The following is a 25,869-nucleotide window of genomic DNA, read 5'->3' as shown; positions in this document are numbered from 1 at the left end:
CATATGTTGTGTGATCTAGTATAAAACATCATATCATAGAGCCTGTGTGGACTTTCATGAGCAATGAAGTAAACAATAGCACACCATGTACGTGGCACTCACAGTCCTCTCGACTTCACTATCGAGCGACGCTATCTCGAGAACCCACGTGAGCGGTTGCGCCAGAGAGCGACGATCGCGCTAGACGCGTCTATGTGAGTGGGCTCTATTTCGGTCGCCGTGATACGTTATTTCGGTCCGGCTTCTCAGGCTTTTCGCCACACCGTGCCACAGTTCGTAGATTGTTCAACAGTAGCGTGGACATGAGGGAGATCGTGCACCTGCAGGCCGGTCAGTGCGGCAACCAGATCGGCGCCAAGGTCAGTGCAATCTGTTGTCTTATCCTCTAGATTACGAAATATCGAAGCGTCCATTTATCTACTATCGGTTCCTTATCGGAAGAACTGATATTGAGAGATAACGTTGAGCAGTAAACAGTTGCAGGAACTCGGAATGCAGAAATACTGGTCAATTCAGTTTTACCACTGAAAATGACGCGGAACTTAATTCTAACCTCAAAATATATTGCTAATATTCCATCTTAGCGAAGTAAATTTACCATATTTTAGTATAGCCTACTGCTTACTTTGGCGCTTCTCCGATCTCAAATTATTGACAGTACGAATATGTATTTTTCAATAAACCGATGTTATTGTTTGACACTCTCATCCCCACTGAAGAACTCTTAGTAAGGACATTTATACTTGTAGAGAAACAATGATCTCTGAATCTGAAAGTGTGGGTTATACAATTTTGGTTAGGACTTACAACTCAACTGTGAATGCTGAGTTTAGCTCTAGTTCATCTTCCGTTCTCTTTGGATTTCTTCATACGAACATTCCAAGTCTGTGACATTAGATTCCAGACGCTCCACTAAGAGAAAGGTGAACTGGAGTTAAATGCTACATTCACATTGAATAAACCCTTCCCACTGTAACTACGTTATGTGTAGATAACTCGACTATTTCAAAGCATAATATATTATTGGTCAAATAAATTAGGATCTAAATAATACCACAAATCACGTACAAGTCTTGGCTCCGTTTAAATATAAATTATAGTATTCAACTTATAATTTTAAGACAAGATACGTTTGTTGACGAATGTCTTTGCTTCTTTAAAAATTAAATTGTTAAATATTATTGTGGTATATCGAGCTCTAAGAATGTTGTCCATTTCTGGACAAAAGAAAATTGGGGTGACTGCCCTGTTTGAGTTCGAGTATGGTTTTATTATTGAAAATTTATTTTGAAGAATTTTTTCATAATCACGAATAAATCTTTATAGCTAGTATTAGTTCAATATTCCGTTGATTTATTTTTCTCAAATACAAACTTAGTCACTTGTGTTTAATGTATTCAATCCTAAGCAACTCACTCCATTTTTTTTATCATGCTTTAAAACTGTACCTAGAAAGCTTTATAATGAGTTTATCACTCATAATCTTTGAAATTTTACCGGAATAAATGTATGGGTTTGACAATGTTCATTTAAGCCTTATAGATGTAACGTTTCTTGGCGGTAGACCGGATTGTTGGCATGATCACGTCCACTGTTGCCTCATATTTTAACCTCATTTCTTGGTGTGCTCATAGTTCTGGGAGATCATTTCCGATGAGCATGGCATCGACCCTTCTGGCATCTACCATGGAGACAACGAACTCCAGCTGGAAAGGATAGACGTCTACTACAACGAGGCTGCCAGTAAGTCGATATGACGTTACCTTTAATCACTCCTGTTCCAGAAAAAGTTAATTTCAAGAAAACTTCAAGACTTTAATCAGCAGACAACATTAATAACTCGATTAGTGTATTTTGGATGAGGGGCAGCGCTTAGTGAAACCTTTATTGCTCGCTTATTACTTGTCGTAGTGACAAAACTCATCTTGAAAATCTGGACTTTTTTTCTAAACAAGTCTTAATTAGAATAATATTTTGCAAACAAACAAAATTTGCAAGATAGGACTATACTTTATATTATTTTTCTTACTTTTTTCACTTGACAAACCTATTGGCAAGTTTGATAGGCTTATATATAGACACCCTATATAACGAGAATATAATTTTGTAGAATGCATAGGAAATGAATGTTTTTCAACTAATTTTCAAAAAGTCATATGAATTTTGAAACCAAATTAAATGCTAACTTAGACTCGGTAAGATTGGATAGGACCAGTGTTAAATACTCATCTCCATGTTGTTTTGTATTTTTTTACGCTACAAACGAACATTTTTAAACTATCTTCAAGAATTTTCGATCTTAGAGTTATCGATTGGATTCCAAATTCCCTCATCTTTCCTTAAATTGAGTTAGCAGCTCAATAACTTAAAAACTACGAAAGACCTAATGAATATCATCTCAAGCCGAAGATCAAGGTTAAGAATGAGAATAACTCAATAACAAAATAGGATTTTGAGAGTTTACCTAAATAGTGACTAATTGAAGCCTACTGTCTCAATAGAAAAAATGTTTACACAATTTTTAGCAGATTGCTTTAAAACAAGATTTTCTAATGTTTGGATAAAATCTCATCCAGACTTTAATTTAAGAACACTATAATTTGGCCAGTGCTTTAAATATACATCTTAGAATAAATGCGTGAATGCAATGCTGAAATTCTTTCTATGACACGGAAAAAACTGAACTGTTTTCGTATAAGTCACTACGTCGAGATAATAGTAACAAAGGAGAAAAGCCACGAGTTTCCTCGCTAGCTTTTATATCTGCGTTATCTTTGCGTTAAATAACGCTGTGTTAACTATTTAAATGCGTCGTTACATTCCTCTGTCGGCAAATAAAGATAGCAAAGTGTATACTTTAAAAAATTATGAATATAGAAATTTAAATGTGGATTTTTTTATGTTAACACATTACTAGATTTTCATAACACTTTATTTTTTATACCAGAGTACTGGAGTGTTATTTTAAAGAAGAATTTATTGGAATATATTACTAAAAAATCTTATCTTATCTTATGAGTTATTATATCAATACTATGAAATAAGATGCTTATCAGTGTTCTCTGTTTAAAAAAGTATACTATTTACTTACTATACTACTTATAATATTTAATATGGTTAAAAATTATAAATAAACATAACTTTTAAAACTTATATTCGCATACACTTCGGTTATTTGATCGTTTACCCAATTTGGATTACAATCGTAAAGAAGGTTTTGAAGTCATAGTGGAAACAAAATACGAATGTGATTTGAGCGTAAAATATTCTCTCACCATAGGATAATTCACGTATTAAATGAAATAATGATTTATTCCAAAGAGTAATTACAATTACAGAAAACAATTTAATATTATGGAATTCGCCAACCACTCTACCGGTAATGTGGTTGGGTCATAAAATTAATGAATACACGAAACAAGAATTCTTAGTATTGTAATTGGAGTCCAGACCTTGGTAAGTTAACACTTTCACTTACCAGCTTACTTCAGCGAATTGTGCACTTATTAACAAACTTAAACAATATTTAACATTTACAAATACAGGGTAATAATGTAGGTAACAATTTAATATATATTTTATCTTTCAAACCAATACCGGTATCTGTTTAAAACATCTATATTTTATAAATAAATAACCAATTTTGTTTATTTCAAGACTTTTGAAATTTTACACAAGACGAAAGTTTTACATTTACAAACTCTTTTCATTAAACTGGTAATTTGTTGAAATAATGTTGACCAAGTTAAGAAAATATTGTTTATAATTAAGTGTTTTCTAACTCTGGCTGACCTCTAGCTTCCGAAAGAAGTAATTTTTGTCCTGGATGGGACATAAGGCACACGGACCAGGCAAGATGTCATCCGAAAGGGTTCCGGCCTGGGTCCTCCGTGACCCGTAGTGGGTTTAGTGGGTATTCCGCAAGGGAGTCCCACACTCCGTGCGCAAATGCATTCCCCCTACGTAAAAAATCTCTAGGCTTTAAAAATATACGTTGTAAATTGCTTCTTACCCCTTACTGAATTGTACCCTTATTCCTACTTCTGATTTAATACACCCTTAAAACTTTGAAAACAAACAAAAATTGGACAGGAAAGATGCCAAGTTGTAAAACTAACTGAAATAAAGAGTCACGTTTACGTTTCTTTAAAATAACTCGTAAGAACGATTTTGAGATGTAAAGGTACCGGACCTCATTTTAATGGTACGTATTCATTGATTTTTTGTATTTTAATTTATTTTGCTTCTTGTATATAGCGTGATCCAAATGTGTAAGTAGCACAGTGTCACATTTCTTTACAGTTACTTCCTTAAAAAAGTTAGCAAATCCAAATTTTTATTCACGGTACCAAAGAAGTACTCTTTCTAAAAATATGTTATAGATGCTACTTTTCAGTATATTTCCAGTTTTTTTTTTTTAACAGTTCAAATTTAGGATATTTCAAACTTGTAAAACCTAAAACAGCAATGTATAACTTTAATTACATCTATCAATAGCTCTCTTAAAAAAATAAAAATTTTGATGTTTATAGTTTGGCTCTATATTGTATGGTTGAGAAATGACGCCATAATAATAATTGTCATGATACGGCCAAAAGAGTTCACGCACATTTACTATTCAAACAGTAAACTTATTTGACTTATTTTAAGAATAATCAATACAGAAATATAATACAAATTCCATAAACTTCCTTGTACCATGAAAATCATTGTTAGATGACGCCTTTACTAAAAGCTCCACTTCAGAGATCTTCCCCACAGCCTTTTTTGTGGGGAGGGGGGATTATAATTCAATAGCAACCACTGAAACCGTAGGAGATGTTCAATCATATGAACTTTTTATTAATATTCGAACTGTCTCATTTATACTCCCTGAGACTGCTTTGCTTTCAGAATTCATGGCTCTAAATCACAACTCTTTAAATTTAATTTATTCTAAAAGGAATCCGGAAGTCATAATATCTTTAAATTATTACCACTTATGGCAGAATTACTTTATATCCATTTAAAAAAACATGTCTATGACGTTCTTCTTAGGAAAGAAATTGCGTATGAAGCTGTGAGTAACATTGATTTTGTTTATTATTTTAAACCCGATTTTTTTTCAAGTTAATGTTGCACAAATTGCCTGTACTGTGGGTTTTCAATAAATTAACTTTATTTACATAGAAATTGAAAACATCAGACGAGAACATTCTGAACTTTTAATTTCAGTACCATTAAAAGTTTAATAGGTTATTGTTCAAAGTTTCGCCTCCGTGAAAACACTTGATACAGCCTCTCTTGATAGCTTGGTCTTGATAACTAAACTTTCCTCAACTTCTGAGATAAAAACAAAAATGGTTCACTCCACTTTGTATCTGCTCGAGAAACTTATCAGATAAAATTGCACCTTACTTTTTATCAGTTAATTTGAGACTTTTAAATTTGATACCAGGCCAATTTTGTTACTTTCTCATCACAGTGTTTTTAACCTAACTAACAAATCCTTTTGTATAACCTAGCAAAACAAGAATATATCAATCAAGTATTGTGAAGTCCAAAAATTTGAAAGTTTAATTCATAATAATAAAAGTAAATCATTAAGAACTCTTTATGAGATAGAGCCAAATGGGATTTTTCAAACGAAAGCAGGAATTTTACGGATATTGCCACTTTTTTTGTTTTTGACACAGTTACATGTTACTAAGTCCTGGAACATAACACCTTCCACTTTACATAACTTATCTGCTTAATTCTAATCCCAAATCCCTTTTTCATAAACGCGATTACAAATAATCATGTTTAAGATTGTCAATAAAGTTTTAATAATAATAAAAGAGGGAAATGATTCTGTTTCAGGAGGGAAATATGTTCCCAGAGCCATTCTCGTGGACTTGGAGCCTGGAACGATGGACTCGGTCCGGTCAGGACCCTTCGGACTCCTCTTCCGTCCAGACAATTACGTGTTTGGCCAGAGTGGAGCTGGTAAGTGATTGCTGGTATTTCTATTTTAGGCCATGACTGTACGCCACCATAAATAAATAAGGAATGGTGGCAATAAAACGATATTAAAACTTCAGTTTACAGGCATGACTTTTAATTTGCTGGCGTTGGTTTGTTATGGAGAACAATACAGGAAGAACGACGGCAAAAAATAAGGATGAGGGTGAAGGGGAGAGGAAGAAGGACAAGAGGAAGAAGCAGTATAAGGGTAAGAAAGAGGAGAAAACGGAGAAACTGTAGTATTGAAAAAATTAAATTTCTTGTAATTTCCACAGTTAGGTTTTTCCTTAGGACGCAAACAAGTTCGCTTAGGACGCTTCAATATCAAATGGTAGCCGCCATGTAAACTAGGGACTACATAGTCTGTCATAGTTCTTCTCAAAGGATATTTCATAATTTCACTTTTACGTAGGTAGGATTTTCTGAGATAGTCCTTTGGAATGGTAGGTTGGTAGGTAGAAGGAGTGTCTGTGTTATACCTGTAGTTATGAATTCGTGTACTAATTGTTATCGATTCAGAAACTGAATGTTCTAGAGGACTTACAGCTTATATTTTTAACTCTTTAATGACGTTTTTCATGAATTTCTTAGTTGGATTTATTACACAGAGATAGATCACTGAGAGTTTGGGTTGCTTTTTCGTGTTTTGTTGTAATTTACCTACTTAACTACATCCCTAGGCTAGAAATTTAGAGATACTTCAGTCAAAAGCTTTACCCGCTGATTTGTGACGACAGAATGACGTCATTCGGGCTGTCTCCGTACCTTTTTAGAACTAGTTTTTTTATTGTATTTTAATGAATTTTTCAATAATTTCCAGAATTTCAGTCACAATTGAAGGTCTTCCACTCCTCTGATCATCATACGACCGTTTTAAAGATCGCAACACCACTTGAACACACTCGTATGATTCATAGCTTTATCACCAAATGCAGTTTTTACCTCATTATAAACCTCAACCGGAGATTATCCCTCCCAAACGAGATAACGGATGACGCCGCGTATTTCACACTTGGCGGGAGATTAGATTGACACTTTTCACAAAACGTATTGTCGAATCGACAGTTTTTAACTTACTGACCTCGAACCGGTCTCTTAGCGGAGGGGAGGAATCAGGCTGCACAGCAGTGTAGCCAACATGTCGACAAAAATCCCTCCTGCCGTGAGAGCCTCAGTGCACTTACTTTCTGGATACGCCTCGTATCCCCTAATTTAATATAACTAAGTATAGGGAAAATTTTCATTTGTTGGTTTTACCAAATAGGAACAATGCGTCGTAAACGTAAATAAATATTAGATTGGAGTTTCACGTAAAGCTGGGGAAGCCATTATGAGTTTAAAATAAACAAGACTGCCCCCAGTACAGATCCCTGTGGTATACCGCACACCGCGGTTGATGAGTTAATGGCTCTGACTTTGACTTGTTAAAGTGACACTGGTGTGGTTCATTCCGCCCATTTGCCTTTATCTCGTCAGGATGCCTTTGATCCATCTGAAAGCCCTTGTATCCTAAAGGTAGTCTAAGAGACATTCATGGTTAAGGTAGCCAAATGCCTTTCACTACACTGATTTGGATCGTTGTTGATTTTTCAGTCAAATTCCACGTTTCTGTGATTTTAAAATTGTCTAAATTAATAAATTCTACTAGAATAGCCTACCACTCAAATACCAGTGTAATGGTGAAAAGGAAACATAAATTAGTATTGAAATTCATTACAAAAACAGAAACATCACGTTTAAATATTAAATTTTAATAACAATATAATTCTACTTAAATTTAGTTATATATAAATTGAAAATATCTCAAATATCCAATAAAAAGGTTTGGAAATTAATTAATAAAGCGTTCCCTTACAAACAGCAGGAGATTACATTGAATATTTAATGCAAGTTTTAGTTTCCAAACAAAATACTAAAGACATACTATAAGCTGAAAAGTAAGTTCTGGTTGGATCTGGTGGTAATCTATATTTACATGCAGCACAGGACTGAAATAGTTAGACTTATCTTACAATTTCAGACATATAACTCTCATAGAGTTGTACACGGTGATATTGCTTTTGTTTATTTATCGATCCTTTCCAAAACAATTAATCTAAGCTAAAGGCTAAAGGAACCCACTCAGCTCTAGAGGGACGTAGCATTAAATAAACATCTGACAGGATTACGCCTGCAGCTCTCATCTGAAGATCACGCGATACCATTTCCCTAATCTGTTTGGTTGCGGAATTGCCCGCCTAAACAAACTAGTTGCGGCTAATGTCAACACAAACTCTGACCGAGTAGAATGTCCTTAATGCATTTCGAACTGTTTTAATTGGGAAGTCAACCATACCACCGTATAACACACTATAATGTTTTCATTTACCACAATAAAACTAATTTTATAATTATGTTGTATACCATTAGCTGCAAACTAGTTTGCCTTTAGCATTATGCAATTCTGCTTAAATTGAGGTTGTGGCGGCGTACGTAAAAATCAGTGTTTTCTGGGATGAATACAACTACATGTGAAGATTAGAAAAAGATTATTGCAAAGATTAAGCGGATTCTATTCCACTGGTCGATCCATCAAACGGCAAGACCTGTTTTTCAAATTATTACTGCATATTGTTCTGTTAGAATTTTCACATCAAATATTTATTCTATCAACTCAATCTCGAATGAATAACTTTAGAAACTAAACACATTCTCGGCGCGTCATGTAATGTAGAACTTAAGAGCGGATTTCTTCCACCGCTGTTTCTTATCAGTCCCTTCCGTTCAGGAGTTACTTCCTCCCGGTTTGACGCGACATGAAATGTAGAAGTGGAGGAGCAGATTACTTCCATCTCTATTTCTTATCAGTCCCTTCCGTTCAGGAGTTACTTCCTCTCGGTTTGACGCGACATGAAATGTAGAAGTGGAGGAGCAGATTACTTCCATCTCTATTTCTTATCAGTCCCTTCCGTTCAGGAGTTACTTCCTCCCGGTTTGACGCGACATGAAATGTAGAAGTGGAGGAGCAGATTACTTCCATCTCTTTTTTCTTATCAATCCCTACCTTTCATGAGTTACTTCTTTCCTGTTTAGCGGAACATGGAATGTAGAAGTGGAGGAGCAGATTACTTCCATCTCTTTTTCTTATCAATCCCTTCCTTTCATGAGTTACTTCTTTCCTGTTTAGCGGGACATGGAATGTAGAAGTGGAGGAGCTGATTACTTCCATCTCTTTTTCTTATCAATCCCTTCCTTTCATGAGTTACTTCTTTCCTGTTTAGCGGGACATTGAATGTAGAAGTGGAGGAGCAGATTACTTCCATCTCTTTTTCTTATCAATCCCTTCCTTTCATGAGTTACTTCTTTCCTGTTTAGCGGGACATGGAATGTAGAAGTGGAGGAGCTGATTACTTCCACCTCTTTTTCTTATCAGTCCCTTCCGTTCATGAGTTACTTCCTTCCTGTTTGGCGCGACATGGAATGTAGAAGTGGAGGAGCTGATTACTTCCATCTCTGTTTCTTATCAATCCCTTCCTTTCATGAGTTACTTCCTTCAGCCTTGGTGCGACATGGAATGTAGTAGTGGAAGGAGCCGATTACTTCCATCTCTGTTTCTTATCAATCCCTTCCGTTCATGAGTTACTTCTTTCCTGTTTAGCGGGACATGGAATGTAGAAGTGGAGGAGCAGATTACTTCCACCTCTGTTTCTTATCAGTCCCTTCCGTTCAGAAGTTACTTCCTCCTGGTTTGGCGCGACATGGAATGTAGAAGTGGAGGAGCAGATTACTTCCACCTCTGTTTCTTATCAGTCCCTTCCGTTTATGAGCTACTTCCTCCCTGTTTGGCGGGACATTTCAAATCCTAGCGATCTGAACTGGCTGAACGTTTCTAGAAGCAGCAGTATATTACTGGTTTGATAATACGCTGTCATTACGGCAGATATTCCATTTTTTTCGTTTTATAACGTTATTAAGTATCCGACACAGCCCTCTTAAAATCATGTCATTGTCTGTCAGTCCATGTCCACAGTGTACATGCTGAACGATTCCATGTAGTCCTCGGCCCGACGATGCGCAGTAGCCTACTGGTCATGTGGAGTGGAGGGGGAAGTCGAGCTCAGTCTGTGAGCCGACTCCCCTCCGCCGTTGTTCCCCCTCCTTGCCAGCCGCGGTTCCCCTCTCGCGCATCTAGGAGACCACATAGAATCTCTCGGCCTGTAACAGAAACCTCCTAGAGACTCAAAGCTCGGTACATATATCTAAGGAAGAACCCTTTGTTTTTTTTGCAAAGGGCAGTCCGTCAGTCTAGTTGTGCACTAACCCTTGATAGAAAAATTCTAGAGATTAGAAATTTGGCACAAAGGTTCCTCTTGGTCCAAGAAAGGATCTTATTGATGTGGGTCAAAGGGCCGTCCTTCCCTCTGTTTGTCGACGATTACTCTTCCGTCGAGTCCTTCAATACTCTTTTGAATCGGTTTATTTGGGTGTAACGTCGTTTATCGTTAAAAGACTAGTGTATATTTCCTTATAATATTATTATTAAGACAAATATTTTAAACATCCGAGTGTTGAGCACTCTGCTATATCTTCAACTTAAGTGTTTTCTGATCATCCAGATATATATTAATAATCAAGGTTAAAACCTGTTGTAAACAATATCTTATCTCATATTTTTTCTGTGAACCGAAGGGAATATTTGTCTATAAAAAATCTTACTTCATGTAGACTCTAATAAGTAGATGGTTTCCAGATACTAGGAAGAAATAAATTCCTGTTTCAGAGAATGCCTTATAAACTGATCAATCTAAGTAAGTAAGTACCTTTGGCATCTAGTATAACAAATAACGAGTCCTGTATCTTCGGACCAATATAACTGGTGTAATTGTTCTTTAAGGCAATAACTGGGCCAAGGGTCACTACACCGAGGGGGCGGAGCTGGTGGATTCCGTGTTGGACGTCCTCCGCAGAGAAGCTGAGAACTGTGACTGTTTACAAGGATTCCAGCTGGCCCACTCTCTAGGCGGAGGCACTGGATCCGGTATGGGCACTTTGCTCATTTCCAAGATTCGGGAGGAGTACCCTGACCGCATCATGAACACGTTCAGCGTCGTGCCATCCCCTAAGGTAAGGTAGAGCGTTTCTTAATTTTGGAATAGATTATGTGAGCTTAACATCGGGTACAAAATTAAATTGTCGTAGACCAACGAGTCATGGTAGAGACAGCTACTTTTTATTTGTTAACTTTGTAATGGTCGAGAAACACAAAAATCTTTGATGTGCTCACTCAGGTGATTAGGATCCTTCCCCATCTGTTCTTCACCTAAGAATGACCCTTCTCATATCTGGAATCATGATTGCCTGAGTTTGTAGACTTGGACTTCTAAATAACTCTTACGGACTGGATTTTCATAGGATGAAAGGCACACGTACATGACTGAAAATGGTGTACGCAAATATAGCTTAAAGGAACATGACCTTTCATGGTGCTACGTTTGGTGAAGAGAGAAGAGTAGAAAGTTGATTCCTAAACAGAGATATGGTAGGATCTTAGCGATGAATTCGTTTCTGGATATTCTGCTCATCTATAAAATGCAATGCAATACACAACTGTTCATTAGACGAACAGCATGTATCTTATTTTTACTGGCGTTATCTTAATGAACCGCCGTGCTGAAAATTACTCCGCTCCTTCTCGTAACCGGTAACTAGAGCAATCAGCGGTGGGTATGCAGACGTTAAATCGGCTAGATAGGCATTTTTTGAATATTTTAAAACATTTATCCTCCGGTTCAGACCATACCGTGTTGGCCAAGGAACATGGTTTATTCTGGAATAATACATTGAGTCATTGGAAATAGCTCTAGTCCAACATTTGTATACGTCAAATATGACTTTAATCGCTATGATGTTCACAGTGACTTGATCAAATTCGGGGAGAGCATTTAGGCGGAACATTTGGGAGTACCCTTCAGTGAACATTTATACCATATGTCCCAATAGATTGATTCGTACTTTGGATGCGTGTTTTGTGGTTCTTGGAATCGTGTGAAAAGGTTTTGGATGATAACATTTCTGCTCTTCTGCATCTTCAGACTTGGCGCTATCCCCACCCAGACCCTGTGTCTGATTTAGTCTTTTAATCATGGACATGGTGGCCCCTGTTGACCTCTCTATTAGTAGGATGATTTAAATAGTTAAAATACGATATTTGGCAAGCAAAATTTCAACTTCAATCAATGATTGTAAACATCTCCGTAATTAGCTTTCACTTAGCATCTTTTGTATGTAGATAAACTTGAGTCAACGTTTCTTCGATGACTCTTTTCAGAGAACTTCACAATTCTATCTTGTAAAAAATGTCATATTGTCGAGATTAAAATTTTACTAACTCCATACTGCGTCTTTATAATATATCGTGAAGAAAATCAATAATCGTACAAGCCACTTTATGTATGATAACTCTCGGCCGGTTTGGCGTTCTGGATAGTAGTTTCTGAGACTACGTCACAAAGAGGTGGATTTCAAGAAATTAGGTAGTGGGCTATCGCTTGGACATTTTCACAAGGCCAGGAGAACGTTGACATCGATTATTTTAGTGTTGTGGGGTACTCTTCAGAAAAGTCTGGTTCGACTAGAGTAAAAAACACTGGTGCAGAAATATGTATGATCTAGGGTAATACGTTTTTGTCGTCACAATTAAAAATTAATAAACCGCAGATAAATTAAACTTCCTCCGTTGTAAATCATTCATTCATTACCTGATGTAATGAATGACCTTATTTTGGCGTGGCTTCGAGTTAAGGCTTAATTCATCAGTACAACAATATTATCTCTGGAATTACAAGAAAATTTGTTGGTTCATATGAGTGTAGAGAACCGTTATTTTACCTCAATATGAGTTCCATGAAGCGGGCAGGAGTGTCCTCTAATAGGATATAAGAAGATCAACAAATATTAATTCATACTTACCTATATCCTGCTATAGTAAAATTACCTTGAATTCTTTTTCCCCCAAGAACAGTGTTCAACCGCAGGCAGTTTTATTGTAGCATTAAGGGAGATGTCTAATTTTAAAGTTATGATTTTAATTTTTTTTTTTTTTTTTTTTTTTTTTTTTTTTTTGCACTTTTCAGATATTCAAACGATAAGATACAGCAAAGTTTGAGATTTTTTCTGAATGACCTACAACAATTTCGGAAATATAAAAAAATTTGGATGCGTATTATCTCCCATAACATTTGGATTAAACATTGTCCTTACGGTGGGAGGGGGGGAGGAAATTCAAGGTCATTCTACTACAACTCAATGTGACGTATCAAGTCACGTGCGACGATGTAGCCTGTAATCAGTAGGCGCACGACCGCTGCAGATAAGAGAGGGGTGCCCGCCTATAATCGGGTGTCGATCGATCCCCACTGACGGGTCGCTCCAAAAATAACTCCACCTCAAACACGCTCCTTTATCAATCCTTTATTATCTGTTCAAGGAATTGGTGTGATAAGGATTACAAGAGTCTTATTCCGGTTGGTTGATTTTATTTACACAGTATGCGATAAGTAGTTGGATAGTTGAACTTTTAATGATAATAAAAAGTTTAAAATACTGCAAGCACTTTAAGAGCCGTAGTAAATTGACCTTGGGTTTTTCCTCATAAGAACTACATTACGCCTTTAATTTTAGTAGTAAAGTTGTTGCAGATTTAAAGATATAATTAATACACATCCAATCACTTTTTTCTTCAATAGTTTTATGGGTATCCACAAAGAAATCTCAAACTTTGTTATACTTAATTGTTAAAATATTCCAAAAGTAAACTCTTTTCAAAAAATCCGTTGGGATTTGCATTAATATTTTTAATGAGATTTCCTACAACGATACGATCAGAAATAAGAGCATAAAACTGAATGAGGTTTAACAATCTTCTTCGTGGATGGGGGGGTTCAAGGTCATTTGACTACAGCCGGCTCTTAACGTTCAGTTTATAAGAGCGTCGAACGTGACCTGCTATTTCACGGAATTATGTTGCATATACTTTCGCAGTACGAAAACAGTGGCAAGCGACATCTACAAATACTAAATAATGAACGTCTGTTACATATACAATATACGTATAGTAAAACTGTTATTTATTTAAGTTGCACACTAAATTCGTTAAGACGATTTGAATTCAAGTTCAATTTGTTTTTATCTGACGTAGATTTTTAGTTAAACAAGAATATATTTCAATTTATTCCTCTATGTTGGATTGAAGACAACTGTGGGTAGTTTCACCTTAAAGGCTAAACGAAAATTATTATATTCGATGTGTAACTGCATTAAATACACGCGTTAATTTTTCAAAGGAGTGTAGTTGTGAAAACATATAAAACTCTTATTTTAATTATACTACTCTATTATCACAGATAGTTCCTAGTATGAGTGTATTAAATTTATTTTCCGCTGATGTTTCATCTTCCACTATAATCTGTGAATACAATATTGAACATGTTAATACCTTTTCCTATGTGTCATGCAACTACAAATCAATTACCAATTCTCAATTTGGAATATTATGTGTACACTGGATGAATATAGGGCTATATCCTGATAGTCTATAAACCAAGCCCGTTTACCTTGTATAAACACACAACTTTATTTTCTAGAAATCGATAGAGAAGTTCCTCTAGAGTTGGTATAAAACTTGTCACAGACCCCTCATCAATCAGTTCTAGCTAAAAATTTGTCTAAAAATGAGAGGGCTGGATTTTTTTCAAAGTTGTCAAATTTAAAAACATGCATTATAACCCCGTTATAATACGAAATTAAAATAATTCTTACTTTTCAGAGATTCTATCCAGTTGGAGAATTTAAGATTTTTACTCGCCTTGTAGTTAGTTATAAATACTTTTAATTCCTTTATAAGACACTGGCTGTTTCCCGCGGGCTCACACGCTTTTCGTAATCTTTGCCTACAATGAGCACTTCTGGTTCAAGTTAATTATATTTCCAACGCCGCCGATGTAGAGTTTACTTTCTTGCCGCTATCAAGAAAATCTGTCAAACGGGTATGTTTATAGCCATTGTACACGTACATGTACTTAAGTATTCTAGATTATAAATTTGTCTAATACTCTAGCTTTAAGTTCAACCTGATATTTATTTTAAAGGCAAATTTACATTAAAACTTAGCGCCTTCAAACAATGTTCGGCTATTTAATATGCGTAACTGTTTCGTAATTGTAGTTTATAATGTGCAGGCGCTTTGATAACTTTCATATTGTGCAGCGCCTCCTGACGGTGAGTTACATTAATGGACATATCATATATAAACCTTTTACGTGGAAAAATACATATATATATATATATATATATATATATATATATATATATACAAATTTTCATAATAATCAGTTTAAATACTTTTTGAGTCTATGAAGGACATACAGACAAACATTTGACATTAGACAAACACACAGGCTAATCCAATTGTCTTCCCATAGTTTCAACGCGTTATGAACAGGAAAAGGTCGATGAAGAAATTTTTTAGTTACTTATTTAAGGTATTCAACTATTAAAACAAGTTAGGCTGAGTTTATTATATCCTACTACTTTTTGGTCACTAAATATTTGAAATCTCGCCACTTTCGAACAATCGGAGTGTGTAATTCTTTTATGCTTAGTATTTTTGAAACCTTTAAACGTCAAAAAACCATTTCGATCATACTATTTCATTTTTCCTGTAAACCCATTGGCCTTGTATCACGGAACGGATCCGTGACAGTTAGTCTGGGCTCAAAATTTATATCACGGAACCGTTCCGTGACAAGTACAGTGCCATCTAAATAATTTTTTTAACTCCTTTTTCAACCAAATGTTAGTATACATTAGACTAATATTGTTGTAACACATAAGAAAAACTGCAATACTACAATTAATTGAAATTTAAATGAATAATAAGTTACTATAAGAATATTAGTGTACTACAAGAGAAAAAAATCAATATTCTTGGAATTTTCAGTATGTAGAAAAAAACATTTATTCTGACAAACTATATATATATATATATATATATATATATATATATATATATATATATATATATATATATATATATATATACATATTCTAGTATTGCTAGGTAGAGAAATACATTTCAAATAAAATAAAATCAACAATGGGGTAGCCTATTTCATGTTATATTATTTGAGTAAAAAAATTTTTTAATTTAAAAAATTCCAAAACTTTTTTAGTTTGTACAGCATTATTATTTTTAAATTATGACCAAATATATCACTATCTATTTATTATTATAGCCCATTTCATGTTAATCCAAAAAGATATAAAATATAACAAAATAACTTGAAAAATAAATTTTTTATAAACATATAACAAAACTCTTACGTTTTTTAGCATTTTTAATAGGATAACTCCAGTAGAGCTGATAGTAAAAATATGTATAAGCCAATGGGTTAAATAACTGCCGTAGGGCAATAATCTGGAAGAACCCGGTCAATTAATACATCCACATAACTGATAGTACTACTGGTATTACGTTATTTACTGGCATATAATCTGCTGACGTAGGTATAAGTGATCGTCTACAAAATGCTAATTTCAAGATATCTTCCAGGTATCAGACACGGTGGTGGAACCTTATAACGCTACTCTGTCGGTGCACCAACTTGTGGAGAACACGGATGAGACGTTCTGCATTGACAACGAAGCTCTCTATGACATATGCTTCCGAACGCTAAAACTCACATCACCTACTTACGGAGATCTCAACCACCTTGTATCTGTGAGTTTATTTGTGGATTATTCGAAACCAGAATTTAAATTTTTAGTTTTAAGAATTAATGGGATATTAATATATGTTTCCTTTGAAATTTATATCTATATCTAGAATTATAGTATATATAAATATAGACAGCCGGTCTTTACTGCACGTGAAACTTTTAATGGCCGAAACAACGTACCGAAACGGTCTATTACAAAATATACAAAGTATAAACTTGATCCTTTAAGTAACCCCATAGAAAGAAATCATACACAATTAAACTGGGGATCGGAGTGGCCAATCACTTCCACAACCAATCCAACGGCCATGAAGGTTGTCATATAGTAATCGCTTGACAGGATTTGCGAAATGAGGAGGAGCAACATCTTGTTGGAAGATTGTTTGACCCATTTCTGGGCTGTTCTTTAAAACTGTAACGCAGTAATCAAATTAGGTCATTCAAGACATTAATGTTGTTTATAGGAAGCAAAATGGTAAAACTTTCAATATGCCACCATTTTGTTTCAACAATTGCTGGAGAGCTGAAATTTTCACAAAATCCTATTTAATGAATTGTGTAGAGTTTGAAAATTTTCGGTGCATAAATGGGCAAGTAAATTAGTAACCTCAGTAGCATTATGAACTGTATATTGAGTTGTTCTCTTATGAGTGTATGGGCTCCGAGTTTATTTCATCTATGAATAATAATGCTGATATTAATAATAATATTATTCGTGAAGCTAGTACTTTTTGATTCCACATATGATTTTATTGCTTTGTCAGAATTCCCTCATGTAGCCTAGTAGCCTATGTTTTTGTGCGTGGAGCTGCAGGTGCTACACGGTGTAAGCTTGCTAATCCACCTGACCCACGTATAGGCTTTAAATGGTTCCAATAATATTCCCTAAATTTCTCTATTCACTTCTCTTGCACTTTCATCCTATTTTATCCTCCTGTTTCCATATTTATTTTCGTTTTTTTTTATAATACTGTAAGAATTGGAATAGCCTTGGCAAAATTAAAGATGAAGAATTTGAAAACCTTCTTCTAACCGGTAATTTAGTTCGAGTCTTTATTAGAATCTTTTATATCGCCGGTCAACTTTAGAGTTCCCATGGGAAAAAGATTCCAGCACCTTTTTGAGTTGGGCCATCAGGAGCAAAACTGCTAGCAGAACAGTCCCATTCCTTAACTTCTCTCGTTAACGTTAACGAGGTCTATTTCCCGTTGGGCTTTTTCAACTCTTTCACTTCATCTATTAAAAGGGTAGTTCTTGAATACTGTAGGCGTCCACATCTAGAAGTCCTGGACGAAAATTTCATCCATTGTTATTATTATGGTTTCATTAATTTGTTTCGATATTTTTTGTTCATTTGAAGTAGCAAGTCTTTCACTTCTTTTTTACCATGTTGATGTTAATATTTATTGATTGTTGATGTTAAACATTGTTCCCATGCATGTTCCACTTGTTAATTCTAGTTTAGTGTACTTTAATGTTACCATGTATTAGTAAAGTTCGTGTGTAGGTTTACTTCGTACGCTAATATGTGTATGAATGGGTGACAGGTAACCATGTCTGGAGTGACCACCTGCCTTAGGTTCCCCGGACAGCTGAACGCAGACCTGAGGAAACTGGCCGTCAACATGGTGCCGTTTCCAAGACTACATTTCTTCATGCCAGGATTTGCTCCTCTTACTGCTCGAGGCAGTCAACAATACCGAGCACTTTCCGTGCCAGAGTTGACTCAGCAGGTACAGTACATTAGAGTCTCGATTATCCGATTGTCCGTGTTAACCGAATTCATCTTTAAACTGCTGAATAGTAGCTGAAAATGGTTTCAAAAGAGTACTAACGGTTATAGCCGTTTTATCCCAAAAGGGAACTGACGGTTATAGCCATTTTATCCCAAAAGGGAACTGACGGTTATAGCCGTTTTATCCCAAAAGGGAACTGACGGTTATAACCGTTTTATCCCAAAAGGGGACTGACGTTTATAGACTTTTTATCCCAAAAGAGTACTGACGGTTATAGCCGCTTTATCCCAAAAGGTAACTGACGGTTATAGCCATGTTATCCCAAAAGGGGACTGACGGTTATAGCCGTTTTACCACAAAAGAGTAATGACTGTTATAGCCGTTTTACCACAAAAGGGAACTGAAGGTTATAGCCATTTTATCCCAAAAGAGAACTGACGGTTATGACCGTTTTACCACAAAAGAGTAATGAAGGTTATAGCCATTTTATCCCAAAACAGTAATGACGGTTTAAACCGTCCATCATGGCCTTTTTCAAATACTATACATCTGTTTACGTTCTCTAGTGGCTTTCTTCAGTACTGTTTCGACTTTTAAATTTTCCAAGTAATTATTACTGTAAGATGCTAGCTCCTAGTTGGGCAGAACATATACGAGTCATCATAGCTTTGCCGCCAATTGTCCTGCAATTTTCCCGAGCCAAGTCCGTTTATATGCTATTCTCGTTTTTTGCAATTCATTGATCATTAATGCGATTACTCACTCCTAATGACGGAATGATTATAATAAAATAATAATAAATCAAAACGCAGCTTTGTCACTTTGCCATGCTGAAATACAACACCGAGCGAGAGTAAAAAAAGAAACTGCTTATCAGTAAATGTCAAGTAGCACTTTGCATGTACCCGTATTTTAAAAATTATCAAACTGCCAAATTCTAAAAATAAAATAAAAAAAACAGAATGTACAGTTTTAAAGCCAAGAAACTGTATTATAAGGCAATAAATATTGATCTTTAATAATGTTTAAACACATTTTGTATAAATAAACAACTAAACAGTGTGCTTTACTCCCTGGAGTGCACTAATGATACTTTTGCTTACTCTAGTAGACCCTAGACAGGTCGACGGTTATATCCGTCAGTACTCCTCAACAGGTTCAGAAACAAAATTATTGTTTCATTTCGTCCTTGTAATAAAATACATCATAAAACAAAGTACAAAGTACTTCCAACGCAGCATAATGGATTTGCTTACACAAGTGTATGTTATGAAACGTTTATTTTGCATATTCGTATTAACGTAATTATTGATCAAACAAATTACCTCGGTCTCATTAAATTCGTGCAATTTTCGTTATTTCATTTTTTTATTCAATATAGGGTATCATACCTCGAAACCTGGTTCAATTACCTAGCTCACAAAACATACGATGTCACTGTTATGCTCCTAATTATAATTTTCGCGATACTCGCTCTCACCTCACCCACTAAAGTTCAAATACTTGCTCAGACTAGTACAATATAAGGACAGACTATTACTCGCCCTCCAGACTCACGAGGCTAGATTTGAAGCGTGGTAGCAGATATGTCTCATGGGTGTTCCGCCGTTGCCATGGTGATCGACATTACTAGTCACTCAGAAAATAAGGCTACGCGCATTTCTTTTAGTTGTTTGTGAACCTTACTTGTCCGTTTGTGCAAAAATGTGTCAAGGTTTGCTTGAAACAGAGGTTCGCCTGTGATAACTGAAATGAGACAAATTCCTTCCGCTTCCAAACTCCTTAGTTCACCACTGGACGTAAGCATTGATCCACCCACCACAAAACCCGATCTGGTTACTTTTCGCTCACCAGTTTAAGAAAACTAACCCCTGAGCAAACATAAGAGGCACATATACAGGGAAAAAGAAATAACTTTTTTACATGTTTTTCAACTTGCATTAGCCAAAACTCATTTTTATTGAAAAAGGTTAAATAGCTTTGATTCTTAAGTTTTCTAAATTTAATTGTACTGTCTTTCTGTTCCATCAAAAGCTTTAAAACGATATGACCTATTTTACATTTATGATTATGACTCCTCATGGCTAAAAAGTTCCCAATAAAAATGAGTTTTTCATGTATGCTCTGTTTACGTGAAAATATAACTTCTATAAGTAAAATCATTTCCGAACTTATTTCATACTAGCTTTACTAATAATGTTAAAATAATTTTAAATGGATGCAAATTTCAAACAAGTAGTTTTAGATCAGATGTGTGGCATTGTAATAAGATCTGTAATTTTCTTATCTAAGATTCTGTCCATCTAGTACTTGATGGACATGATTGTGCTCTCATTTTTTAATTTTCTTTTGAATCCTTGCGGATATGATATAATTTGATGATATTATATTTGTGGGTTTAGTATTAATGTGTAAAGCCGCCTTATCTCTTTATCTGAAATGGTTTAAAGAAATAAAGTACCTTCCTGATACTTTTTTGAATAATCTGTGTACCTTTTAAACACTATAAATATCCTATTGATACCAACTGATTTGTTTCTGTCTGTAGAACAAATTTAGTTTATGACAATAATGAATGAGCACAAATACTGGATGTTACTTTATTAAATTCCTTGATCAAGAAACAAATTGCATTGCCAACGACGTTGTAAATACGACGTTTTCTTGAGTGATGTTTTCAAAGATTGTTTAGATGGGGAATGTTGTAGCATTTCAGATTTGCTGCAACCCAATCTCTAAAATACCACTGTAAAAAACATATTAACGTATCTCATGTATTCTTCACATCCACGAAATTACATGTATGAAGAAGTAACAGGTTCGTAAACCGTTCGCAGATGTTCGACGCCAAAAACATGATGGCAGCTTGTGATCCTAGACATGGCAGATACCTCACCGTGGCGGCGATCTTCAGAGGCATGATGTCAATGAAGGAAGTGGACGAGCAGATGTTAAACGTGCAGAACAAAAATTCTGGGTAATTTCTTTTAACCATTCAAAGCAATTAAAAGTACTGTATGGGCTTATTATCTGCATGATTAGTAAATAATAGTTCTTTTATCAACTACATACCTATGCACAACACCCTTTCTGATAACCAAGTTTTTGACGGAAGGCCTCTGATAATACAATGTTCCCAAGAACTTCAGCCGTAAATCTACTAGGTGTACCTTTCTTAGAACCACTAACATTTTAAGCAATGAATGTTACTGATGGTGTCCAATCATATAAAAAGAAGTTAGAAACAAAATTTCTTGCATTAATTAAAAAAGTCTAAACAATTCAAAATTTTTAACAACCATTTATTTATTTTAAAGTATTTAATTTATATAATTTAAAAGTTTAAAATTGTTTTAGGAGTTTTTAGCTGTTTAACGGATTTGAAGTGGTGCATGACATATTCACAAAGACTGATATTGTACCGTCTAACGTTATTTGTGATCAACGGTATTGTTTTACACGGAAAACGAAATTAAAACTCACAGTTTTAGTTAAATTGTACACAACAAATCAACATTACAAAGCTGCCAAGTTTATACATAAATAGAACAGCTGTGGATTTTTGTCCTCCTCCGTAGGTAGACTTACAGTAATATAGTCTCGGCTCTCTAACCGAGAGATCACGGGTTCAAATCCCGGGGAGGTCCAGTCTTGTACTTTGTACTTTTAAAAAAATTATGGTTGCCTGTAAAGTCGGTTTTACGGGCGAAGATTTTACGTGACAACGTCTTTTTCTCGGTAGAATATTTATTGATATGAATATTATTAAATTGCACAATAGGAACAAGGAATTGAATGAAAATAAGAATTGCACAAATTTTAACTATAGAAATATATTTTGTTTACTAAAACATTGTACATAATTTGAAATTAATTAAAATTTTTTATTGTAAATGGTAAAGTTGAATAAAACATTTACTAAAATTGTAATTTGAAATTCTTGCTAAACACAGTTAAATTCTAACTCCGCGCGTGGTGATTGGTCGGTTTAGTTCGTTTGTTTGGTCGCACTGTTATGACAGGTTAGAGGTTATAATTTGTTATTTTAAATGTTTGACTAGCAATACGCGCTGTTTCTTCTCAATCGACTGAATTACGATTGATTGCAGAGTGATTTAAACTAATAATTTACTTAACACTATCAACATTTGTCAATAGTATGACATAACCTATAAACTCAGTTTCTCAACTTTTGTGTCAATCTAACAATTAATCAATCAATCATAGTTTACGATAATGAAATATCAGTGTACAATTATTTACCTTTATTGTTGTAGTTGTTGTAAATGACGAATCTAAGCACTCCACATTTTCACGAATAAACATAGTTATCTGCTTTATCCCGTGCGGCGGACCCACAGTTATCTGCTTTATCCCGTGCGGATCCCGTGCGGCGGACCCACTGGACGGGCATCGTAACGTTACCGGGCGTTACACTTTTTCATGAGTGACTCCGAGCCGCAACCTAATTTAAGACGTTGTCACGTCAAAAAAAGTAGGGTGTACAAGTTTGGAAAGAAATTTTGGGCTCTAAAACGTGTTACTATTTCTACTAGTAGGCCTATGAAAAATAAATAGTCTTTATCACCGTATATATTATACATTGTATGCTATTGTTTCAAAACGTCCAAGTATTTCAGTGAAGTCCAAGTTGGACAGTGTTTTAACACCAACGTTTAAGGTATATTTTATGGAAACGAGTTTTGCCATATTTAACCATGTACTTCCCCATGCATGAATTATAATTGTTGAATACTTAATCAAATCATACCCATGTAAGATGAATACGGTATTTAATTGGGCAATTATATTTTAAAATTAAATCAATATTATAATTCCTCAAAAAGGTCAAATTAACATGCACATTACTGTCTACACAAAAGTTTTGTTCTTATTGTGAATTTTGGATGGTTACAGTGTGCCATTTTATTACAGTACTTGAAATTATAGTCACACTTACCAGAACGCTCATTGGTTTCTTAATCACTAAAACTACTTGTTTTTCAGATACTTTGTGGAATGGATTCCCAACAATGTTAAAGTAGCCGTGTGCGATATTCCACCTCGTGGCCTGAAGATGTCTGCGACGTTTATAGGAAATTCCACTGCTATCCAAGAAATATTTAAAAGGATCTCTGAGCAGTTCACTGCCATGTTCCGGCGTAAGGCCTTCTTGCACTGGTATACGGGAGAGGGGATGGACGAGATGGAGTTCACAGAGGCCGAATCTAACATGAATGACCTTGTGTCCGAATATCAGCAGTATCAGGTGAGTCATAATAGCATTCTTATAGAAAGAAGAGAAGATATACGAGACTAAGTTCACAGAGGCGGAATCTAACATGAATGACTTTGTGTCCGAATATCAGCAGTATCAGGTGAGTCTTACTAGCGTTCTTGATAAAGAGAAGAAGAGACTGAGTTCACAGAGGCCGAATCTAACATGTATGACCTTGTGTCCGATTATCAGCAGTATCAGGTGAGTAGATCTAGCATTCTTGATAAAGAGAAGAAGGGACTGACTTCACAGAGGCCGAATCTAACATGAATGACTTTGTATCCGAATATCAGCAGTATCAGGTAGGAATAGACGAGGATGAGTTCACGAAGGCCGAATCTAACATGAATGACCTTGTGTCCGAATACCAGCAGTATCAGGTGAGCCTTACTAGCATTCTTGATAGAGAAAAGAGGGGATAGGTGGGACTGAGTTCACAGAGGTCGAATCTAACATGAATGACCTTGTGTCCGAATATCAGCAGTATCAGGTAGGAATAGACGAGGATGAGTTCTCGGAGGCCGAATCTAACATGAATGACCTTGTGTCCGAATATCAGCAGTATTAGGTGATCGTATTAGCATTTGTTATGGAGAGAAGAGGGGATAGATGAAACTGAGTTAACAGAGGTCGTGTCTAACAGTTTTATAATCAGTAAAATGTTTTGGTGCCAGAAACTAAAACCTATTTGTGCATTTATTTTTCAAGTTCTTAAGAATTTAAACACCTCGTTTAATAGAACTATCCGATGTATAATTTAGTGCTATTTTGCCTCTGATTTTCCGTTTGTTACTAACAAGGGACGCTTAAGGTAGACATAATTCAAACAGATCTATCTAAACTGTTGCACCTGCAAATTGACAACTGAAATAGTCTACCGCAATGAATTTAAGCCATAGCATTCCTTATCGATATAACGATAGTTATTCTATACTAATTGAATTACTGTAATGAATCGTGTTATTTCCAGGAAGCAACAGCAGACGACGACGTAGAATTTGATGAGGAAGAAGGTGACGTACAACCTGAAGAAACTGAATAGACTCTCAAACTTTGATTTTTTTTAAACTTGTAATAACTTTTTTCTGAATATTTGTTTTTATAAAATCAATAAATTTTAAATCGTTAAACTTAGTTTATTTTTTCATAAACTCAAAGTGTTATCTGGAATAAAAAAATCCTCTCATATTTATATACATTTCGAATTACACAATACCACGTTGACCAACCTAACCTAGAAACCCCCTTAGGGTTTAGGTTACCTCCTTTTTTAGGATTTGGAATGTGCACCATTTTAACAATACATTAGTGGATAAGCAAATGATCTTGATACATGAAATAATTATACAAAAAAAACCTAGTAATGACGAATAATTGTACTTCGATACTGTCGGGGCAACGCATTGAAGTAATGGGGATTATGAACAAAATTCTTTTAGCAAATATTTCTTTGGTTTTACACATTTATTGGAATCCACGAAACTTTAAAATCGCCAGGGTAGAGAGCTTTTCTAAACTAATAATTGGCTTTATGTTTTACTAGCTAGCATTGCAGGTTAGCTAAACTGTGTTCTTGTTCTGTGCAATATAACCTTGAAACCTTTCTGAATCGGTTCTGCCAATCAGAGCTCCTTTAGCAACGTTCTGATTGGCCATTCAAATCACATGATAGAGGAATCAGCTAGGCGATGTTTTTCTTCCATTCGTTCTCTGAGCAGTCCTTCTCAATATCGTTTTACACTCTATGTTCTCGAATTCCCTTTCGCCGTATATATGCGTCTCGGTTTCCCACACTGTGACATTTTAGTGTAGTGATCAATCCACATGCAGCTTTCTGGCTCACAATAAATACTAAAACTCTCAAAGGCTTCACAAGCTATCTCGATACTTCGTCTATTGATCTCACCACCAACTCACTGATCTTGACCTACCCACATAAACTAGTTTTGTCTCTTACTGCACTTTGTATTTAATTTGTGACTAGTGTAGGTCAAATCCTGAATTTTCGAATCTTCCCGACTCTTGTATCCTAGTGGCCCTTTTAGCCTAAATCTGGTTTAAATAATATCAAACCAATACTTGCCAATGATGAACTAGGTTCAAATTACAAATTATT

The 25,869-nt window shown here is 35.3% G+C and overlaps 1 protein-coding gene across 1 annotated transcript; it reads left to right on the top strand.

Moving 5' to 3' along the window:
* Positions 1-201: 201 nt before the first annotated feature.
* On the top strand, positions 202-24,883 carry LOC124360831 (tubulin beta chain-like). Its single transcript, XM_046814773.1, has 9 exons — positions 202-359; positions 1,635-1,743; positions 5,842-5,967; positions 10,859-11,088; positions 16,574-16,741; positions 18,287-18,472; positions 21,313-21,452; positions 23,483-23,744; positions 24,724-24,883. Exons 1-9 carry the CDS (start codon positions 303-305, stop codon positions 24,793-24,795), a joined length of 1,350 nt encoding a protein of 449 aa, XP_046670729.1. The 5' UTR covers positions 202-302; the 3' UTR covers positions 24,796-24,883.
* The last annotated feature ends 986 nt before the right edge of the window (positions 24,884-25,869 follow it).

Source organism: Homalodisca vitripennis, chromosome 4, assembly GCF_021130785.1.
Source record: "Homalodisca vitripennis isolate AUS2020 chromosome 4, UT_GWSS_2.1, whole genome shotgun sequence".
Classification (NCBI taxonomy): domain Eukaryota; kingdom Metazoa; phylum Arthropoda; class Insecta; order Hemiptera; family Cicadellidae; genus Homalodisca; species Homalodisca vitripennis.
This window is presented reverse-complemented; position numbering and strand designations above follow the sequence as displayed.

Bases quoted from the DNA above. Each gene is read 5' to 3' on its own strand.
- LOC124360831 (XM_046814773.1), top strand. From the start codon at position 303: ATGAGGGAGATCGTGCACCTGCAGGCCGGTCAGTGCGGCAACCAGATC. The intron at 11,089-16,573 runs GTAAGGTAGAGC...GATATCTTCCAG, and splicing joins GCGTCGTGCCATCCCCTAAG to GTATCAGACACGGTGGTGGA. The intron at 21,453-23,482 runs GTAATTTCTTTT...CTTGTTTTTCAG, and splicing joins GTGCAGAACAAAAATTCTGG to ATACTTTGTGGAATGGATTC.